At 48.8% G+C, this 22,421-nt stretch overlaps 1 protein-coding gene across 8 annotated transcripts in view; it reads left to right on the top strand.

Annotated features, from left to right (window-relative positions):
- TLE3 (TLE family member 3, transcriptional corepressor) overlaps positions 1 to 21,028 on the top strand; it is a 49,372-nt gene extending 28,344 nt beyond the window's left edge. For 2 of the 8 annotated variants that reach the window (XM_083712016.1, XM_083712014.1), the window contains exons 7-20: positions 2,278 to 2,479; positions 3,612 to 3,628; positions 6,002 to 6,121; positions 6,443 to 6,493; positions 7,006 to 7,158; positions 8,572 to 8,704; positions 10,067 to 10,251; positions 11,028 to 11,104; positions 12,697 to 12,946; positions 13,721 to 13,968; positions 15,318 to 15,465; positions 17,238 to 17,388; positions 18,667 to 18,743; positions 19,446 to 21,028. In XM_083712016.1, coding sequence (XP_083568142.1) covers positions 2,278 to 2,479; positions 3,612 to 3,628; positions 6,002 to 6,121; positions 6,443 to 6,493; positions 7,006 to 7,158; positions 8,572 to 8,704; positions 10,067 to 10,251; positions 11,028 to 11,104; positions 12,697 to 12,946; positions 13,721 to 13,968; positions 15,318 to 15,465; positions 17,238 to 17,388; positions 18,667 to 18,743; positions 19,446 to 19,553 — 1,920 coding nt within the window. In that variant the 3' untranslated portion in view covers positions 19,554 to 21,028. Of the gene's footprint in view, positions 1 to 2,274; positions 2,480 to 3,611; positions 3,629 to 6,001; positions 6,122 to 6,442; positions 6,494 to 7,005; positions 7,159 to 8,571; positions 8,705 to 10,066; positions 10,267 to 11,027; positions 11,105 to 12,696; positions 12,947 to 13,720; positions 13,969 to 15,317; positions 15,466 to 17,237; positions 17,389 to 18,666; positions 18,744 to 19,445 lie in introns of all 8 variants that reach the window. The other 6 variants (XM_083712013.1, XM_083712010.1, XM_083712015.1 and 3 more) reach the window with 3 other exon arrangements.
- Positions 21,029 to 22,421: the final 1,393 nt, after the last annotated feature.

The raw sequence follows: 22,421 nt of genomic DNA, 5'->3' as shown, positions 1-22,421 counted from the left end.
CACACTGAACTTATGGCATCCTTTTGTATCCCTGTGATATTGAGATAAGCTCCCTACCCACCACCCAAGTTGGCTTTACGAACTTGCAAGCCATGGGTGTGAAGCCAGCCTTCCACCCAGATCAGGGCAAAACTGAGAGGGAGGGAGAATTTCCAGGCTTTCAACTTGCTCTGCATCATTTAACCTCCTTGCTCCCCAGGAACCCCACCTTGACCCATAGCAAATGAAAAGGATCTGGCACATTCTCTTTAACACACACCCCTCTCCCTCTCCCCTTTGCCCTGCCGGTGAGCCTGTGTTGTGCTATAGAGGTAACTGATCCCTGTTAAGTGATATTGTGTAATCCGCTGAGATGAACTTGGGAGGCCGAAGGGACAGGACACCAAGAGGTTCCTAGCTTCAGGCAGCCGTCATGAGATCACTTGCACACTTATTCCTTGGTTTGTTTCTATTTTTTGAAAAAATGGTAAGAGTTGGAAGGGACCCCGAGGGTCATCTAGTCCAACCCCTTGCAGTGCAGGAATCGCACCTAAAGAATCTCTGGCAGATGGCCAGCCACCCTCTGATCAAAAACCTCTGGTGAAAATGCATGTGTGCATATCACACTTTTGCTCGTGTTGTTTGTTTCAACTTGTGCAGGTTTGCCAAACACACAAGATACTGATATCAGGCAAACACCTTCACTGTACTGTTTTGGGCACCTCCTAAAAACATTTTTTTTAAAGGCAAGCCTACCCAGATGTTGAGAAAGTTGATGCGAGTTTTAATCTGTTTTTAGTTTGTTGTTATTTTAACCTTTTGGATATCTTAAATTATGGTTGGTGATTCTTTTTATTGATAACACTGTTTATCTTTTTTTGCAAACCACTTTGAGGGTTTTATTTTTTTGCAATCCAGTGCTGTATAAATTTTGTGAAATAAGTAAGATTGGATTCCTAAAAAAGAGAGAAAGTTTAATATTACTGCAGTTAATAACCCCCCCAAAAATTAATCTGTCCGTAAGTAAATTAATATTAAATGCATACTGACAAATAATGCCATACAAGACCACACGGTTATGTGCAGCTAATGGTGGGGGAGCAATCACCCCTCCATTTTTTACAATGGAAGTAGCTTCCCCCCTACTCCTGCTAACACACACTGAAGCACTGCAAAGTGCTCCCTTTTCTTGCCACCCTGATTGTGAGCCCCAAGTGAGTGTGCTTAACTACCTGGCATTGCACATGGCCTGTTCCCCCAGTGCCTGGCTGGGTTTGATGGGAGTGGCAGTGGAAAAACACCTGGAGGTAGGCAGCAAGTTGACAAAGACTCTCCTAGAGGAAAGGAGGGGATCATTAACTAAGGACAGGCACAAGCTTCAGGTTTTCCAATGCTCTGGCAGGAAGGCAAATGCTATTGGTGCTGTTTTGGCCTTGGCTAGGATTGGGAAAGTTTGCATACCTTGATATTACCACCACCACCACCATCATCCTGCCTTTCAGGATGCTAAATCCTTTCAAGGTCACTGGCAACAAAACAAAAACCAGTGGCTATTCTGTGCTTCTGAATGAATACCAGTTGCTAGAAGCCACAGGAGGGGAGAGGGGTCTGCTTGAGGGTTTCCCACAGGCATTTGGTCGGCCACTATGAGAAGAGAAAACTGAACTAGATGAGCCACTTGAGTGATCCAGCAGTCTCCTCTTATGTTCCTAATCTTTACTGCATTTTTCTTCTTCTTTTGATTGGTTTGCAGTTCTTGTTGAATGTCTCTCTCTCTCTGTCTTTCTCTCTCCTCCCCCTCCCTTCACTGCAGCCTACACTTTCACTTGCTTAATGTTTCATTTTAGGTTTGATTCCCCAGGCCTAAAGCAAAAAATAAACCTGGCCCAGGTTTGCCATTCAAATCTCAGAATTCCAGACTGCAGAGCTTTTAAGTACTGTCAGTAAAACTCAAGGCAATAAATGCTTATCCTTAGCACGTATCAAAGTGCATAACCTTTATACTGTTTTGCCTTTAAAAAACACACAATGTAAACTCAGTTGTATCTAGAATTATGGGTGTGATGCCCAAAAGTACATAAGCAACTTTTTACAGCTTTGTATTCATTTTTTTCCTGCATAAAGGCTTGAAGTACTAACCTTTTCCCAGCCTTGCAGCCACCGTCCTTTCAAGCTCCAATTTTCCTTCCTTCCTTTTTTGTCAATGTAATTTGACCATCTGGATTTGATTTGGTTTTTGTGAGAGTGGTGCACCAGGTCTCCTCGCAGCGCTTCTTACCATTGGCTTTATTGCAGCAGCAGCAGCTCCAGGCCCAACACCTCTCCCATGCGGCCCATGGCCCCCCTGTTCAGCTCCCGCCTCATCCCTCGGGCCTGCCGCCACCTGGGATCCCACCGGTCACGGGGAGCAGCTCAGGGCTCCTGGCTCTCGGGGCACTGGGGAGCCAAGCCCACCTGACGGTGAAAGATGAGAAGAACCACCACGACTTGGACCACCGAGGTGAGGAAAGGGCAGGCGGGCCTCTGAACCCCTGCTTCTGAAGTGGGTTGTGGATGTAATTTCCATTTAGGAAGGACGCACCATCCATTCAAAGCACATGGCTTCCCCCCCAAGAATCCTGGGAACTGTAGTTTAACCCTCACAGAGCTACGGTTCCCAGCACCCTTGTTCCCAGAATTCTTTAGGCGGAGCCATGTGCTTTAAATATATTGTGTGGGCATATGCAGTCTGGGAAACGCAGGGGGTTGGCATTAATGTAGGTTTCCCTAAAATGTTTTTGCCTTAAGCCAGCGGGAGGGACTTTTTATCAGTTCAGAGGCAGCATCTTCTCGCAGGCAACCAGAGGCAAGAGAGGGCAGAGTAATGGGTGCGGCTCTTTTTGTGCCCTTGGCCCAACCAAACAAAAGGCAGGTGTTTCTACATGCCCACAGCTCCATCCTCTTGAGGCAGGAAATGCACTTGAGGGAGAAGATAGGAGAGGGCCTGGGAAAAGCGTGACCAGGGGCCAGATAGAAATGCATTGAGGGCCACTCTGGGACTGAAGTTCTCCACCCATGTCTCAATCCATTCCCAGACTAGTGAAATTCCTACATCCCCCCCAAAGGATCTGTGGATCTCTTCCACCAGCAAAAGGGCTTTCCCAGCCTTCTTCCCTTGACAGAAAACAGCCGTCTAGTTAGTTGTCGGAGAAATCTCTCTGTCTAAGGACCAACATGGGAAGGAAATGGGTTTCTTCCTCCAGATTTGGAAAGAAATGTGTCAACAAACCATTTTGCAGTTATTTATTTTTTAGTTGCCCTTTTTCCTCTTTGTATGTCTGTTCCATTTTCCCCCCTTGTGTGGTGCTGCTTGTTTGGCCCAGTAATTGTTTGCCAAAAAACAAAATAAAAGGAGCGAGGGGGTTGCTGCCGTCTGCGCCAAGATTCCTTCCAGAGAACAAAGATGAAAAGGCCAGCAGGGCTTTTTATCAAGCCAGACCAGAGATCGCTACGTGCAAAGGAACAGTTGGGTTGATGTTCTATTTTAAGACTTTTTCTCTTTCCCCCTGCCTTCCCCACCCACTTCTTTTCGTGCTCCCTTTCAACTCGGCTGCCTCCGACCTCCGTGCCAACTCGGCCTTCATTCCTGGAAGATCGGGACGCCAGCGCAGTAAGTCCCCTTTTCTTCCCCTCTGGACATCACACCATCTTTGTAGTGAACGCTTGATGAGTTTTGCCATTCCTTGGGCTTGGGCTCTCCTGCCATCAAATGTCACTGTTTTAGAAACTTCAAAACATTTCTCCATTCCAGAGTCAGGAATATCTGGGCTGGGCTGTCATGGGATTCAGGCAGGGGACATTTTCAGCCTTATCCGGAGACACCGTTGAACATTAAACTTCATGCCTTCTGCATGCGAGGCAGCTGCTGTACCCCTCAGCTTTGGTTCTGTCACTGTTTTCCTTGGATTCCACTCTGCTTAGACTTTCCCTGCCACTTGGATGGTCTTGAGATCCTTGGATTCAGCTTGGTTGCCAGCCGCTTTTGCCAACTTGGTTTCCTCTAGGTATTATGGACCCCAGCTCCCATCACCCCCAACATCCGAGATCCCTACTGGAGGGAGCTGTGGTCCAAAATACTTGGAGGGCACCAGTTTGGCAAAGGTTGCCCATAGTGGGCAATATTGCCCCCTCGGTAGTGGTGGGATTCCCTGGAGGTGAAACCACTGAATTAGGGTGACTTCTCTACTGCTTTTTCTAACCATTTGGCTGTTGTTGAGATTGTCTCAACCGTTGCCAACAAGAGCGGTTCAGTCTGAGCTGATGACCTGGGGGATTGGGGGGGGGAGTGAAGCGAGAAGCCCCCGCAGCAATTAGGAAGCAATTTCATTCCTGGTCGCTGTTCCATTATCTTGGGTCATCTAATCTTTTGGGAAGGACTTGGGTGATTACGTTGTGTGAGGCAGGGACTTGGAAGGTCAGGCAGTTAACTAAGCTTCTCCAGAACGGCGGCCCCCGCCCTGCTCCCTCGTTGCCATCCATCTGGACATTAATGGTCCTTGATGGGGCTCAGCTTCCAGCTACAGTTATGAGGGCTCCACTTACTCTTTCTGTGTTGGAAGAGAGGCTGTGAGGAGAGCAGGAACCAAGTGGCCCAAACCCTCATTATCATCATCCTTTGAATATGAGGAAGGATGAGAGAGGGGTCTTTGTAGGCTCTGTCTCAGCTATTCTCCACCTCTCAGCTCTAACTGGAGGAGGGGATGCCCCTGAGGCGCAAAGTTCCCCCCTTTTTATTGATTTCCTGCCATCCGAGGGCTGTCCAGAGGGACGCCAATGGCCCCTCAGAGTGTCAGACGCCATGACAGGGCAGAGCCATCTTGGTGGGCATGGGGAGATGGTCCTCAGCAGCCCCTCCCCGAAAGCTCTCATGAAGGGGCTGTGGGGAATTTCTGGGGGATGCAGCATTTTTGCCAAATTAGGGTGAGGGGGACAGGGCCTTGACACTCATAGATCCATCTCCAGGTTGCTTTGTTCACATTTCCTAATTGGGTTGCTGCAGCAGCAAAAATATCGAGACAGATGTATTCTGAGGAGGGGAGTTTCTTGGCAGCCTGCCTGCCTCAGTGCCCCCAGAGGCCCTAATGCGATTCTTCCTCGGGAACCATGAGCCTTTTCAGCATGACTGGCTGAGAAGAAAAGGCGGCTGGTTGATCCCCAAAGCAGCTTATTGGGGATGCGAGGAGGGAAACATGAACTGCTGGGCTTCTCCCATTCAGAGGAGAAAGAAAGGGAGGATGGGGGCTGGCTTAGAGTCACTTTATCTTTAGCAAAAGGCTTTTGCCGGGTGGGGGGGGGGATGAGGGTTGAGTTCTGTGGAGAAACAAAATGCTTGTAATTTTGGCTACAGAATGTTTTCAGAATTGCGTTCTGTGTGCAACATGCAGTGGCAGTAAAGTTTAAGCCTGAGCTTCCCCCCCACCCCCAATTATTAATTAATAAAAATATTTGCATAAAAATATACATCAAAGCATTTCAGAGAAATACAAACATATAAAGCCATCACATACTTGCAAAACTTTAAAAAAGCACATTTATTTGGCTGCAAGACAGGATGTCCTTCGCCAAACCGGCACCCTCCAGGTGTTTGGAACTACAACTCCCATCAGCCCTTGGCATCAATGCTGTGACTAGGGATGATGGGATTCGTAGTCCAGAACACCTGGAGGTGTCACTGGGCTGGGAAAACTGCACTAGGAAGTCTTAGATCTATCTAGAAAGGGGACGAGGGACCACAAATTGAAACAAACTTGCTTCTCACTTTTAAGATTGGTGCACAGTTTCTAATTCATGTGTCTGAAACGTGCACACAAGTTGGCTGGGTGCTGTTGTGGTCTTCTGCGTTGGGATGGTTTGGGGCAGTGGTTCCCAAAATGTGTGGTACCACCTCAAGGTGCCGGGGGGGGGGGGGAGAGAATAACAAGGGGGTGCACTAAGAGGCAAGTGGGTAGCACAACCCTCTCTTCTTTTTCTCCTTCTGTTCTAGAATAACTCCATCTCCCCATCAGAGAGTTTGAGAGCTAGCGAGAAGCACAGGAATCCCACCGACTACAGCATCGATTCCAAGAAGCGGAAAGCAGAGGAGAAGGACAGCATGAGCCGATATGTAAGTCTTACAGGTCCCTGTTGTGCTCTCCATCTGACCTTGTTTTGGCCAAGGACCATAGATCTCAGGGCGGTTCACAAAAACAGAACACATATGATAACGGGACAAACCTCAAACTGTGACAATCGCAAGAGTCACATCATATTTCCCCCACAAGTGCAAACCTGTCATCTTGCCAAAGGGCAGTGTAGCCGCAGGACTAATAATGACTCATCCACTACTTCGCAGTAGGCAGAGGGGGTGTCGTCCTAGGCAGCCCTTGCAGGCTTTAAGGAGGAGGCGTTTTCTGTCTTTCAACTGAGTCACTGCTTCTTGTTTCAGGACAGCGACGGTGACAAGAGTGATGACTTGGTGGTGGACGTCTCCAATGAGGTACGACAGAGGGTCCCTCTCCCTCTCAGTCTGAAACAAGAAGTCCACATTAACCTTACATGGAGATGGAGCAGATTTGCCAGGCTTCTTTTAAGTGCATAATCTCTTGATGCAGAAGCTGTGGGTATTCAGTGGCTTTACCGGGGGGGGGGGGACGTGTCAGGGCTGCATCCAAAATGCTCTGGAAAGAGTGAATGCAGTATAGAACCCTAGGATGTCACCCCAATAGGCAATCCCTCCCCCCCCGACCAGTTAGGTCTGTTATCAACTGTAGAGAGTGAACTTTTCTCTGAGAGCAGCAGCAATTTCTTTTATGCTGCTATGTGCCTCAGAATAAGTCTGTAAAGTCTCATAAGTTTGCAAGTCTCTCTCTCACACACATAAATATGTTTTAGTATACCAAGTAAATGTGTTATGTTAGGGTGTTTTGCGGTCCCCTCCTTCCTACTTTGGCAAAGGGACTCCATGGTGCCCCTGTTGCTAACAGCCTCCTTGTGTTCCCTGCTCCCCAGGATCCTGCTACGCCTCGGGTGAGCCCTGCCCACTCGCCTCCGGAGAACGGGATCGACAAAGCCCGTGGCTTGAAGAAGGATGCCCCCAACAGCCCTGCCTCGGTGGCCTCATCCAGCAGCACCCCTTCCTCCAAGACTAAAGACCTGGGCCATGTAAGTGAAGGCCTTGCAGAAGATGCCTCTGCCCACTTGGGAATGCTTGCGGAGGGTGCACTGTGGAGCTGGTTCTCCCTGGAGGAGCAGAAGTCCGGCTTATGAGTGAATGTAGAGAAAGGCAGCGCTGGCGTAGTGATTAGAGTCTTTAACCTAGTGGTGCAGCACTAAAACTGCTAGCACATTTGCAAAGCCAAGCAGGGTCTGGCATGGTCTCAAATTGGATGGGGGACAGCGTGGTGAGATTCCTGCATTGAAGGACTAGATGAGCCTCAGGATCCCTTTCATTTCTACAATTCTATGAAACTAGGAACTGGGAGAGACCAGGGTTCAAAACCCCACTCAGCCATGCAGCTCACTGGGTGATCTTGGGCCATTCCCTGCTTCTCAGCCTAGCCCACCTCACAGGGTTGTTCAGGGGATTAAATGAGGGGGGCAGGGGAGAAACATGTTTGCCACCTTGAGCTCCTTGAAGGAAAAGGTGGCCTATAAATGCATGAATCAGACTGTGGAGATCAGGAGCAATTCAATAGACCTCATCACATAGAAGAGGGCCTGTTAATAATTGCTGTGGATGGACCATTTTTGCTGTGCAGATCATTGGTCCAGAAAGCAGCTTTCGTTTCGAGCCAGTTTAAAGTCAACAGTCTAGGCCTTTGTTCCCCATCTGTGTGCTGGAGAAGCAAAGAACATGCTTGCCTTGGGGCAATAGTTGGGGGTGCTGGGCACAGAACCCCCACCCAAAGGATCCAAGGGAGATGCTTTACTGATCAGAACATGCTTTGATGTGTAATGTTTGGTAACTCTTTGACATTTGAGAAGAGCTGCATTGAAGCAAGAGCCAGAACGAATGTTCAACATTTTCCACGCTTGCTAAGAAGAAATAGAGGAGAGTCCACATTTGACTAGAAGAATTCAAAACTCCATCTTGGAGTAAACTGAGGAGGGGGTTGATCATAGATTTTAGCTATTTGAGGTTTCAGATTTGGTGGCTCTGCTCAGAGAGCCTTCTTCATTTCGGGAATCTCAGCAAAAGCAGAAGACTGGCTTTGTCTCAGGATCCTTCGTAGGAAGAAAGCAGAAAGCCAAACTTGCCAAAATGCCAAATGGAGGCAGATCTCAGAATTGAGTTCCTGAGGTAGACCATTGAGTCAAACAATTGGTCCAGCTCATTCGGTACTGTCTGCACTGACGGGCAGCAGCCCTCCAGCTTTTCAGGGAGGGGTCTCACCTGGCCCTACCCAGAGATGCTGCTGGGGGTTGAATCTGGGACCTTCTGCATGCAAAGCAGATGCACTCCCACTGAGCCAAAACCACCTCCCAAATTGTTTGTTTGCTAAAAGACCCCACAAGCACTTGTGGAATCGATCTTGCTGATGCCAAACCATCTTCCCCAATCTCGTTTTGCACCAGAACGACAAATCTTCCACCCCAGGGCTGAAGTCCAACACCCCTACTCCAAGGAACGATGCCCCAACGCCTGGGACAAGCACCACCCCGGGCCTTCGACCGATGCCAGGCAAGCCATCTGGAATGGATCCCTTAGGTATGTGGCTCCCCTCGCAGGGTTGTTGTGCGTGTGGTTTGGGTGTTCGCCACTTCTGCCAAGGCAAAGCAATGTTTGGTGCTAAAAGACTGGCCTAGAGAGGGCTTGGGTTTTAGCGTTTGCGTGGAATGGACAAGGAACTCCCGGCTTCCTGCATGTCTGACCCATCTTTCCACCCCTCCCTCTACGAATCTGAGCAGCCTGTCACACAAGAGAACGTGTAGGCCAGTGGTTAGAATGTAGGACTAGGACAGAGCTTTCTAAACTGTGTGTTGTCACATGAGTGTGTCAGCTGTGTCACACAAACACTCCCCACTCTCCTCCAGGGACTGGAAAGGGGTTAGTTTAAGCTCTGGTTTGTTACTAAAACTGAATTACTATGTCGTGAAAAGACATGTGTCTAAATAGTGTGTCACCAACATGAAAGCTCTGATCTAGGAGACCAGGGTTCAAATCACCAGCCAGTGTGGGGTAGTGGTTAGACTGTTGAGCGAGGATCTAAGACACTGGGGTTCAAATCACCGCCCGGCCATTAATGTAATTGGGTGACCAAGGGCCAGTCGCTGCCTCTCAGCCTCTCCTACCTCACAGGGCTGTTGTGAGAATAAAAGAGGGGGGAGGAGAAGTATGTACATAACCTTGGAAAGGTGAAAGATATAAATGAGCCACACCTTCTAGATCAGGCCAGTGGCCCATGTAGTTCAGCATCCTCTTCTTAAAGTGCCCAACCAGAGACCCCAGAGAGAAGTCCCCAAGCAGGACCAGAGCACAAGATGACTCCCCCCTCCTTTGGCTTCCAGTAACTGGTACCCAGAAGCATTGCTGCGTCCAGCTATGGAAGCAGAGCAGAGCCTTTAAAGCCCTAAATGGCTTAAAGGAGCATCTCCACTTCCATTGCCCAGCCCAGATAACTAAGGTCCAGCTCCAAGGGCCTTTGGGTAGTTCCCTCACAGCAAGCTGTGAACCTACAGGGAACCAAGCAGAGGGCCTTCTTGGTAGTGGCACCCACCCTGTGGAACGCCCTCCCATCAGATGTCAAACAGATGAATAATTATTTGACTTTTAGAAGATCATCTGAAGGGAAGTTTTTAATGTTTGATTTTTGTGTGTGTGTTTTTAATATTTTGGGAGCCGCCCAGGGTGGCAGGAGTAACCCAGTCAGATGAGTGGCATATAAATAAAAGAACAACAACAACAATAACTGTTGTTGTTATTTATTATGGCTACTGGCCACTGACAACTCTCCCCAATGAATTTGTCCAGTCCTCTTTCAAAGCCAACCAAGTTGGTGACCACAGTCAGCGTTTCTTCCCCAGAGTAATTGATCCACTCACCCCCCTTTCCCTTTTTCTCCTTCTCCAGCATCTGCCCTGAGGACACCCATTTCCATTGCCGGTTCCTATGCCACCCCCTTTGCCATGATGGGGCACCATGAAATGAACGGCTCCCTCACCAGCCCTGGGGCCTACGCCAGCCTTCATAACATCCCGCCTCAGATGACGGCTGCCGCCGCTGCTGCTGCCGCTGCCTATGGTCGGTCACCAATGGTGAGCTTTGGAGCTGTACGTAAAACTTTTTTAGCTCCTTTTTCAATGGGGGGTGGTGGTGGGTTAACTACCAATCCTGGGAACTCTGGGAGCTGTAGCTTTGTGAGGGAGATCGCTCTCAGCACCCTTAACAAACTACAGCTCCCATAATTCTTTGGGGGAAAGGCATGACTGTATATAAAGTGGTATTTGAATGCTTTAAATTTAGAGTGTGAAAGTGGCCCTATATGGGCCAGTGGTCTGAGGCAGTTTCTGATGCCCCTCTGGGCCTGATGCCTAGCAGGACCTTCCTGGTTTATCTTTTGCTAGTTCTTCTATTTCTGGCCCCTGTAGCTCAGTGGCCAGAGCATCTGCCTTGCATGCAAAAGGTTCCAGGTTCAATTCCTAGCATCTCCAGGTGGGGACCCTGGGGAGCCGCTACCAGTCAGTGCAGACAGTACTGAATGAGATGGACCCAGTGGTCCAATTCAGTACAAGGCAGGTTTCTCTGTCCCATTCAGTCCATTTTATGTTGGTCTGAAGTGCCTGTGGAACAAGGGGAAAGCCCCCACCCTGACTTAAGAAATGGATGCTTATTTTCCTGACCTTGGAGGGAGGGGTCTTTCCCTAACTATCTCCCCTCCTCCCATGAAAAAAACCAACTGACCGCAATTCTGTGAGAACTGACTTTCCGCTCCATTCAGCAGCATTTGCTGGGTGGTTTCTGTGGGAGCCTGTGAGAGTACATTTTTGTTTCTCCCAGGCTCCTGATGCCTTCACTTTTGTTTGGTTCCCAGGTTGGCTTTGACCCTCATCCGCCGATGAGGACCCCCGTCCTGTCCACCAGCCTGGCGTCCATCCCCGGCGGGAAGCCGTAAGTCAGACCCTTGACCTTCTCCCCCAAAGTGTTCAGTCCACAAGTCTGAAAACTAATTGCCGCCCATCTCCAGATAGGGGGCCTACTCTGAGGAAGACCCTAGCCCTTTCCTTGCCCGTGTAAATTTGGCAGCAGGGAAGAGCTCATCTGGGTGGCTTAATATGTCTGCCTGAGCCGTAATCAGAATTAATAAAAAGAAAAGAAAAAGTCTGAAAACCAAACCAGAAAACCTTCCCCCTCCAAGTCTAAAATAAACATGCAGGGGAAAGGGAGCCAGCTAGAGGCACCAGTGGAAGTTTTGGGTGCTGTCTTGGTATAAAAGAAATGCTGCAAGCACAGCGGCGAGATTTCTGGTTGCAGAAATCCCATTCTCCTCAAATGAAGAGGCAAGCAGGGTTTGAAAAGGGAACAGAAGTGTTGATGTTCCCGTGGGATGTTCCTCGTGGTTGTTTTGGCACCATCCACACTTGCATAGCATTGCGACGGTTAGGCGATGTGATGTCTTAATTAATCCCTGGGACTGCTGCTAATTTTTGTTTATTGCCTGCCCTTCACCCTAAGGTCCCGATGGTGAGTTACAGCATTAAAACACAATATTGAAAACAATTTAAAACAACTTCCAAGCATAAAAATAAGGCGGGGTGCTAAAAATGTGCACCTCAGAGGCCGGGGTGAAGAGATGCACTGAAAGCTGTAGAATGAAGGTGCCAGAGGCCACCTGTGTGGGGAGCGAGTTTCACAGCTTAGGGGCCACCACAAAGAGGGCCCCTTCTGCCAATTTCACCTCCCAGTAGGCCTGTAGGGAGGGAGGGGGTCTTTCATATATTTGGAGCCTGAGTTGTTTAGAGCTTTAAACACCAATCCGAGCACCTTGAGTTGTACCCAGAAATCAATTGGCAACTGCTAGGAAGGGTGGACTACACCAGCCCTAGGAGACTGTTGGGGGTGTAGCAGACAAGAGCATAAGAAGAACCTGGCTGCTGGATGAATATTATGATGATAATTTATTATTTATATCCCGCCCATCTGGCTGGGCGGCTTACAGCGTATGTGAAAACATAATAACACATCAAACATTAAAAAACAGTATCTTACACAATATATTTCAAATATGCAGACTTAAGGACTACGAGTAGAAAAGCCAGCATGTCATAGCAGATAAGTGTTGCATTTAGACTTATCATTCCCTCTCAAGACTAGACTGCTATGGTGCAAGACACTTTAATGAAGGGCTGCAAAGAAACATGGGGATTAAAATCATTCTCTTACACTTCCCCCTGCCTTGGATGCCTCTGAACTCTGTACATATATACTCCCTCTAAAATAGAGGCATAACCTTTCATGGAAGCCACTGTGGCTGTCAGCTTTTTTTAGGCTGGAAAAGAAGAAATCTAAACCAGGTTCTGAGACCAGGCCAAAGGGAGCCCATCTGGTCCAACATCCTGTTAAAACAATGGCCAGTTAGATGCCTCAATGGGAAACCAGCAATCAGGCCATGAGTGCAACCTCAATGCCCAGCTACTGGTCTTCAGAGCGCTCATTCTCCTCCTCCACCAGTCTCAGCGCCCCTTCTCTTGTCTCCTCCCTAGAGCCTACTCCTTTCACGTGAGTGCCGATGGGCAGATGCAACCCGTCCCATTTCCTCACGACGCCCTGGCTGGCCCCGGCATCCCCCGCCACGCCCGTCAGATCAACACGCTGAGCCATGGCGAGGTGGTGTGTGCTGTGACCATCAGCAACCCTACCCGGCACGTGTACACTGGTGGGAAAGGATGTGTGAAGATTTGGGATATCAGCCAGCCTGGCACCAAGAGCCCCATCTCCCAGCTGGATTGCTTGGTAAGCGGTGGGATAGGACGGCCCTCCACTCAAGTCCAAGGAGCCTTTGGTCTTTGGGTCCATGACTCATAAGCTATTAGCCACTGACTGAGGATTTTCCATGTCAGCAGCCGGCCGTAGGGAACTCAACCAGGGTTCTTTGCACCTTCATTTGTTTCTCCGTGTATTTTAATTGATTTATATGTAAATAAACATTATAAATGCACATGAACAATAGCAATATTTGCATGGGTCACATATAAGCTCGCTATATTTGGAAATGGCATATATTTCAGAGGACATTTACCATGCTGAATGCAACCTCTTCCTTACTCATTTATAACAAGAATGTAATAATTTTCTAGGACGAAGAGCAGGAAGTCAACTTTTTGGAAAAATTGTATTAAACTTGATGTAATTTGGCACTGATTTGTTAAAAATTTGGAAAACTAATCAATATTATTTGGCAAAAAAGTGAAAATGTAACAATATTCTTGCATCTGATTAATCATGTCTCAATTTAAAAATCAATTATGGTAATAGAATTAATATTTTGCTCAAGCTGCCTAACTCAGCACCCAGAGTCCATTTTGCTCTGGGGAATATGAATGTATATACATACATACATACGTACATACGTACATACGTATGTATGTAATTCTTAAGAAAACCTCCCCCTATACGTATCTGGAATGGTCAGATGTTCCAAAGTTACCTGGTTGAACAGTGTGGACTCTGCTTGCATGGAGTTAGGAGCTGGGCTGTGTCATTGACGTTACGTTTTCCTGCCCCCAGAACAGGGACAACTATATCCGCTCCTGCAAGCTCCTCCCGGACGGGCGCACACTGATTGTGGGGGGCGAGGCCAGCACTCTCACCATCTGGGACCTGGCCTCCCCCACCCCCAGGATCAAGGCAGAGCTGACCTCCTCCGCCCCCGCCTGCTACGCCTTGGCCATCAGCCCAGACGCCAAAGTCTGCTTCTCCTGTTGCAGCGACGGCAACATTGCTGTCTGGGATCTCCATAACCAAACACTGGTCAGGTGAGTAAGGTCCTGGTGGTAAGGAAGGGCTTTCAAAGAAGTCTTGGGTAGATGGGGAAGGAGGTTCTACAGGAAGCATCTGTCCAAATGCAACCAAGGGATTCAAAGAGCTGCATTCTTGCGCCATGTTCTGTTCACCCTTTGCTCTGGCAGAGCGGAAGCCTGTTGTTAAGGGAAGGGTCACAGCTCAGGGGTGGAGCACCTGCTTCGCATGCAGAAGGTCCCCAGCATCTCCAGGTCAGGCCATGATGGCTGTGCTCTGCCTCCACAGCTGAAGGCAGCAATGCTTCTGAATATCAGTTGTGGAAACCACAGGAGGACAGAGGCCTCTTGTGCTTGGGTCTATTGCTGTCCCATTGAGGCAACTGGTTGGCCACTGTGGGAACAGGATGCTGGGCTTGATGGGCCCCCTTTGGCTGATCCTGCAGGCCCTTCTCACAGGGAATGTCTGAGACCCTGGGGAGTTGCTGCCAGGTTGTGCAGACTGCATTAAGCTAGCTGGGCCCAGTGCTCTGACTGACCTTCCTGTGTTCTGAGACCTCTTTTAAGCTTCCGGGCTTCCTAAGTTGTCATCCCCCCTCGCCCCCCGCAATATGTTCATCTCAGGTCCTTACCTGCAACCCGAATGCAGGATTCCTCAGCAGCTGTGTCTATCAAGCCTTCCCTTCCCAAATAACTGGAAGCTGGAGAAAAGGACCTTTGGGACCCAGACGGTAGAGGCTTAATTTCCCCCCTCTCACAGCAAATTGGAAGCTGCCTTACACTGAGTCTGACCATCAAGCTCAGTATTGTCTACACCAGGGGTCGGCAAGGCTTACCAGGCATGGGCCAGATCACTCCTGTGGAGATCCTCTGTGGGACAGGCTGGCGCAGTGCAATGCCAGAAATCGCATCTGCACATGCCCAGACACCAAAAATCGCGCCTGCACCGAAGCAATTTTCGGCATCTGGGCATGCGCATAAGCGATTTGTGACGCTGCAGACATGCGCAGACACAATTTCCAGCATCTGGGCATGCACAGAAGCAATTTCTGGAGCCATGGAAGAGAGTCCCCATGCCACACTGCGTGCGGGGCGTCGCTGAGCGGGTGGCTTGGTTTAGGGGTGGCTCGTGGGCCCGTTAAATGGCCTTCATGGGCCGCTTTTGGCCCATGGGCCTTAGGTTGCTGACCCCTGGTCTACACTGACTGCCAGTGGGTCTCCAGGGTTTTCAGTCAAGATTCTCTCCCTTTCCTACCTAGAGATTCTGGGGATTGAATCTAGGACTTGCTGCTTGCAAGGCAGATCCTGCACCGGTGAGCTTACAGCCCTTCTCCTAAATGTCTCTGCATGTTGGTTTTCTCTTTCAGACAATTCCAGGGCCACACAGATGGTGCCAGCTGTATTGATATCTCCCACGACGGCACCAAGCTCTGGACAGGAGGCCTGGACAACACAGTGCGGTCCTGGGATCTGCGGGAAGGCAGGCAGCTGCAGCAGCACGACTTCACCTCCCAGGTAAGCTGGTGTGGGACTCCCTCAGCCTTTTCTCCTAGATGCAGCAGCCCTGCTCAGGATGGAGGGCTTCCTTAAGAAGCAACTCTGAAGACCATACCAAGATCCTTGCTGGACCAGGCCAAAGGGCCCCATGTAGTCCAGCATCCTGCCCTCTCAGTGGCCCACCAGATGCCCCAATGGGAAACCCCCAAGCAGGACCCGAGTGCAACAGCATCTCTCTCTGCTTGGGATGCTCAGAAACTGGAAGCTTTGAGCAGAGAAAAAGCCTGAACAAGGGGACAGAAAGCTCAAGAGCATCTGGTGTGCTCACTAGCAAAGCTTGGCAGTGTTGTTCCTTACCAATTTTCATAGTGGTATCTCTTGGACTTGCAAGCCTCAGGCTGAACAGTCCAGGCAACCTGAGCTCCTATCCCTATCTCTCAGCTGGACCTCACACATGAGCCTTCATGGGGCACTTTAGGAACTTGCTGCTGAGGTGGAAATGATGGCATCTTTCTGGTGTCGAAAGGAGGCCCCCGTGGATGGGCCAGGGGAGTTTCTGTGCAACCCCAACAAGGGGAGCCTCTGCTGCTGGGAGCCTCTCCATGTTAGGCTGTGCTCCAATTCTGAAGGCCAGGAAAGGGGAGCCTTTGCACCCCTATATTTGCTTCTCCTTCTGCAATTGCAAACCTCACACACCCAGCTCCAGGTACTGGTGAGAATTGACTTGGAGCGCATTTGTAGGACAGCTGAGGTTTTGAGCAGCTTGATCCACGGCAGGGATCTCACCTCAGTTAAGTGCTAGAGTTGAAGGAGGAAGAGGGCACTCCGTGCTTGAGAAGGAGCCCTTAAATAGTTGGGGAACTCTTCTGGAAATCTGTCTAGGACAACGGTTCTAAAGTGGGGCTGTACCACCCCCTGGAGGGGCCTAAGAGTCAAGGGGGTGGCAAGATGACACTGGAGGCGTAGCTGGTATCCCTGAATCAAGTCCATCAATTATGTCGACTGAATTAAACTCAATAGTTTGAACTGTATTTTGAATAAATATGCAATTATTGTTTTGGATTTTATTGTGCTATTACCTTCCTTAGTAGGTTGGGCAAAGTGCTATTCTGAATAATACTTTTGGTAGAGTAGGGGGCACTGGGGATGGGTTTATAGAACCAAGGGGGTGGGGGCCCAAAAAAGTTTGGGACCCACTGGGTTAGGAGATGGTTTGATCCAGACGAGCTGGCTCCTTACTAATGGGGTGTGTTGAAGGAGGTAGGTCTTGAATGTGCAGCAGCCTCAGGGCCCTGAGTGGAGAACTCATCAGCATCCGGGGGTCAAAAGGCCAGCTGGCTAGCCCCCAGCTGGATCGTTTCCCTCTCAGTCATCACGCTGCAGAGCTCCATCAACCTCTGGCTCCGATGTAAATCAGCGACTCAAGCTAGCTGACTTGAGCACACTATACGTAGCAGTGTAAACCGCACAAACAGAAGAGGCTGAGGCTGTGGATACATACTAATACCTACAGATTTATTAATCATAAACCAAGACAAGGAAACAGACATGTGACACGTAAGAATCCCATGTCTGCTACTAAAGGTGGAATGGAAACTTCCAACACCCTCTTCCTCCGGTTCCCCATCTCTTACCAGTGTGCAACTTCTCTTCCTTCCACTTGCCATATACAGTGGGATTGAATTTTAAAGCTTGCGTGTATGTGTGTGTCCTCCCAAGCAGACTTCAAAGTGAGGTTGCTTCCTGGAGGAGACGCCCCTTTCAAGCCTGCTCTTCTTTCTTCCCCACAGATCTTCTCGCTGGGCTACTGCCCCACAGGTGAATGGCTGGCTGTGGGCATGGAGAGCAGCAACGTGGAAGTTCTCCACCACACCAAGCCGGACAAATACCAGCTCCACCTTCACGAGAGCTGTGTCCTGTCGCTAAAGTTTGCCTACTGCGGTAAGGGGCCCAGAATATTAACGGAGTTAGTTGCCTCTTTCTTGGGGGAGGCTCTGCAGGGTCTGAAATGTCCCAGATTCAATTCTCAGTGTAGCTGCACCAAGAAAGGTCCCCCTTCTCTCTCTTTGAGACTCTGGAGAGCCCTCTGCCCTGTCCAAATAGAGGGGACTGGGCTTGATAAACCACAGACTCAGTGCAAAGCAGCTGCCAAAATGGCACTTGGATTATATTGCTTGCTAAGAGATGATTTTATCATGTGGGAGGTGCATTGTAGGGAGCCCCATAGGGAGGGGTGAATGCTGGTCTGCTCCTTACCTTAATTTCTGGGGAGATTCCTAGTTGGGTGGCAGGAACAAGGTATAGGAGAGCAACATCAGAACATGTCTTGACCTGATGGAGTGGCTTGCTTTTGTTTATTTACCTCCTGGGGCCCTCCAGATGTTCAGGACATCAACTCCCACTAGATCCAGCCAGCCCTAGGATGCTGGGGCTTACGCAAGTTGTGGTCTAAAATGTTTGGAGGGCACCAGGTTGGGGAAGGATGTCATAGAATATGTTGCAGGAGAGTATGAACCCTTTATTGTCATTTACAAAAGTTAGATCGGAGTGGTGGACAAGGTGGTAAATCGGAGTCAACCAGTCCATCTCTGGGTGATTTGTGGTAGATGTGCAAGGATTTCCCATGGTTTTACAATGGCAACAAGTAAATGACTCCCTATTCCCTGGGAGTAAATTCTACTTATGAAGTTAAAGAAGCTTTGGGGGAACCAGGAGTGAAGGTTTTTGTGGGTTCAGTTCAGTTCTAGTCCCCAAAAGCAAAATCTTGGGCTCAGAATTATTTAATTCCAAGTATTACGCCTTTTGTACCATGCCCTGGTTGGTAGACCTTTTTTATTTCTTTATATCATTATTATCCCACTTTTCCTCATGGTGACATACATAATTCTCCTTGCTGCTTTACAACAACCCTGTAAGGGAGGTTAGGTGACTGGCTCAAAAGTCATTAAGTGAGCTTCATGGCTTAAGTGGGGATTTGAACCTGGGTCTCCCAGGTCCTAGTCTGACACACTTAACCACTATGCCACATTGACTCTTGGTGGTTCTAGTTAAAAAAAGAGATCCCACAAGTCTTCCCTCTCCTAGGTTAAATCCTACTGAGAGCTGAATTTCCTGGTTGACATTTGTGTAGGGTTTCTGGGGATCACGTCACTGGATTCTCACTATTCTGGCCTCCTTTCTGACCTGGGAGAATTGAAACTCTGCTTTGTGTGCCTTTAGGGAAGTGGTTTGTGAGCACCGGGAAAGATAACCTCCTCAATGCTTGGAGGACTCCCTATGGAGCAAGCATATTCCAGGTAAGCGTCATTTCTGCTACCAGGATCCAAATCCTGCCTTGGGTGCCATCTGGATTGAAAGGTGTGTGTGTGTGTGTGTGTGTGTGTGTGTGTCTGCACAGATCAGATTCTACCATTCAATCTTGGTGCCAAGACGCAAGCTGGAAAGTGTGACTTGATGGGACAGGAAATAGCACCTCTGAGCACGAGCAGAGTGCTTTCCCCATTTAACTTGAGTAACCAGATTACGGGTGAAGTGGGGCATGAGTTGTTACAGACCTTGGAAGGCAAAGTGGAGCTGAAGCGAATTGGCTGGGTTGATAAAGGACTGACGGAAAGGGGTAGGGTTGTAAACAGAGCCTGAGGGTGCAGGATACCTCCTTGAGGCCCTTGGCAAGCCCTGTAGGTGAAGGGAGGGCTTGATCCATTACAGCAGCATTGACAGATGTGTCTGTAGTTGGTCAGTTCTATCATCTGCATCCATCGACACTTTCCAGAACGACACAGCACCACCAGTACAGTCTAACCCTGGGAACCCAAACCTTATTGGGGAACCCAGTTTTAACTCTTGTGTTCCATTGAGCCCTCACCATTTCCGCCATGTTTCTGATACGTCACTTATACCCTTATTGTCTCTTAGTATTGATAGATCTTGACATGCGTTTGCTGAAGCTGATTATAGCCCTGCTTAGTTTCCCTTTCCCTTTCTTTTCCCGCCTCCAGTCGAAAGAATCTTCTTCCGTCTTGAGCTGCGACATTTCGGCGGACAACCAGTACATCGTCACGGGCTCGGGGGACAAGAAGGCCACAGTCTACGAGGTGATCTACTGAGCCCAGGGGATTCTGCGGGGCCACCACACTCCAGGCAGACTGCGATCCGACCAGGCGGCGGTTGGGACTCCAGCAGGCAGATGGCGAGAGTGCCTGAGCACGTTCCCATGATGCTCTCTGTTATGGAAGCTGCGCCACCTGGCTGTGGGGCGGGGGAGATCTTCCATCGCCCTCTTAGGGTTGCTGCTCGGGTGGCGATTGAGACCTTGGCGCTTGGTCCAGCTGTGCGGGATTTTGCAGACGTCTTCTCCGGAGACCTCAGCCGGCTTGTGGTTTTTCCTGGTTTTTAACTTTTTGGTTCTCATGCCTATGATCTCGGGGAAGCAAACTCCGGACCAGATTTGCTTCCCGGCAGAGACTCGTCCTTCTTTGTCTCTCTGTAAGACTTGTGGGAAATGTAAATAGTGGACGAGTTTTAATACAGTGGGGGACTCCTTCTGGCCTTGGGGGCCAGCTGTGTATTTTTTTTTCTCCTCTTACTTTGGTCTGCTGTAACTGTATTCCACTGGGGTTTTGGTTTTTTTGGTTTTGGTGGTGGCCATCCTTCTCCTACCCCCCCCCCCTCCAAACACTCATTTGGTAGAGAGACTCTACTGACCCACCACTTGCCCCTAGCGGGAGCGAAATTCCCCTCCGACCTCCCATCTTCTACTGCCGTACCTGTGAAGCATCCTCTTGTCTCTTTTTCCAAGACCCAAGCCCTTGTCTGGATTGCAACCTTTAGCCGCTGATGGGCGGCAACAACGGAACAATCACCACCGTCTTCTATAGGAATTCTTCTTTTTATTTTTTAAAAGCACTTCCGTCTTTGGAGCGAAGCGATGAGAGGTCCGTGTCCGGTTAGTTTTTGGACCCCACCATGCCTGTCACTTGAGACCTTCAGGCCTAGATGCTGAGGAAGGGGTTTCAAGAAAGCAATGTTCAACAATATGCTCAGGGAGCCAGAGAGGAAAAAAAAAGATAATAGCAACATGTGTGGGCTTTTTAAAATTTTATTTTAAACACTCCAATGAAAGTAAAAGTGATAGAGATGGTAACGTTTAAATGCAGGTTGTTGTTGTTTTTAAAAAGTTTACTAACACGAAGCGATTTCTGTGCGACGGGGACTGGGGGTGGCGTTGGCATCTAGTGGGGGTTTCGCGTGGCTTTGGTAAATCTTCCCTCTCCCAGCCTCTTGGATCAAGTGAAAGTTGGTAGGGGAGGAGGAGGAGGAGGGAGACTCGCCCTCCTGACGTTTTTTGTACTAAAGGAGAAAATAAGATTTAAACACGGGAAAAATCTACGTATTTGTGTAGCAGAAGATCTTGCCCTGTAATGTAGCATATGGAAGAGAATTTTTATACCACATTTTTATGGATTATTTTTTAATTTTTGATTTTGATCTGGTTTAAAAAAAAAATACAAAACACTATGGCTTAAAAGGTGAAAAAAAAAACTACCTGTTTTTATTAAAGGCCATGCCGGTGCATAAAGGACGATGGAGTGGAGAGCGATTCTTTTCCTGCTTGTACTTTTCTTTGGTGGCCTTTGCCTTTCAGGGTGGGCTGGGGTTCCTTAGCTCTAGTTAGGAAGCGGGATGGAGTGGAAAGGAAGTCTCTGAATTGGCGGTGGTACAGAAATTGATTGGGTGTGCTTTGAATGTGGTGGTGGTTGTAAATTGCAACTGGCACCCAAGCAGAATTGTAGAGGAGGAAGGGACCCCAAGGGTCATCTATTCTAACCCCCTGCAATGCAGGTCAGTTCAACAGCAGCAGCAGCAAATAACTTTGGGGGCCCTTTACCATTGTGTGCCTTCTCTTCTGTTCTGTACTCAAGTCTTTGTCAACCTGGTTTGTTTTGGAAGGAAGCTCCCACTGCTGCGCCCCCTCCATCTGTCACTTGAGGCCATTGCCTCACTCTGCCTACTAATAGGACCGGCTCTGCTTTAGAGATGACACAGGAAGGTGCCTTATGCAGTCCATTGATCCATTTAGCTCAATAGTCTACAGCAGCAGTTCCCGAACTTTCCCCCTCTGGAAGAGGAAAGAGCAGAGCAACCACCTACATTTCCAATAAAATATAATGCAGTGAAAGGTGAAGCCTGAGTTGTAGGTGGGAAAGGAGCAAGGTAGCTGGGACTATGGCCAGGGAGATGCCCCCACCCAGAAATCCCCCAATAGCCTTAGTAAGGAATGAAGATGGATTTGTGGGCTGGGAGTGGCGTCCCCCCTCCTGGCACAGTCTGTGCAGAGGGTGTTGCATCCGCCAGTTCCCTCCAGTCTTCTGCCCTTTATGAGCAGATTCATCTCTGCTATAAGCTTTGCCTAGTCAGCACTTTTGGAAAGGTTAAATTTATGGATAACCTAAATCCTCTTTCCATTTGCCACTACTGTATTTCAAAGGCCCTTCCTGCCTATGTCTCTTCTGGGTCTTATTGCAGCTTTTGAGAACTCAGAGCACTAATTCCTCTTTATCACTTTTTGTTTTTTAAGGATGCTTTTAGCTCTTTAGGATGCTCTGTGTTGCGTGATACAGCTCTAAAATAACATGGGATGGAGCAAAACATATTTATGCTTGCTTAAAATGGCCTTGGTTTTATGAGGCTTAGCATATGATGAGTAAGTCTTGTGAGTTTCAGCACTTGACTTGGAAGGCGAGTTGCAGGATAATCTCTTTCTTTTTAATGAACTGAATCTGGAAGGATAGAGTCCTGGTTTTTAATTTTGTTAATATAAGCTGCCTTGGACATTTGTTACGAGTGGAAAGGTGTAATCACAATTCACAATGAGAATTCAAATAACAACTGTATTCCAAAACATCCAAAACTGAGCTACAATTCCCAGAGTGGTTTAACAGTCAAGGCCTCTTCCCAGGGAATTTTGGGAATTG

This window comes from Podarcis gaigeae, assembly GCF_964106915.1.
Source record: "Podarcis gaigeae genome assembly, chromosome: 14".
Classification (NCBI taxonomy): domain Eukaryota; kingdom Metazoa; phylum Chordata; class Lepidosauria; order Squamata; family Lacertidae; genus Podarcis; species Podarcis gaigeae.
This window is presented reverse-complemented; position numbering and strand designations above follow the sequence as displayed.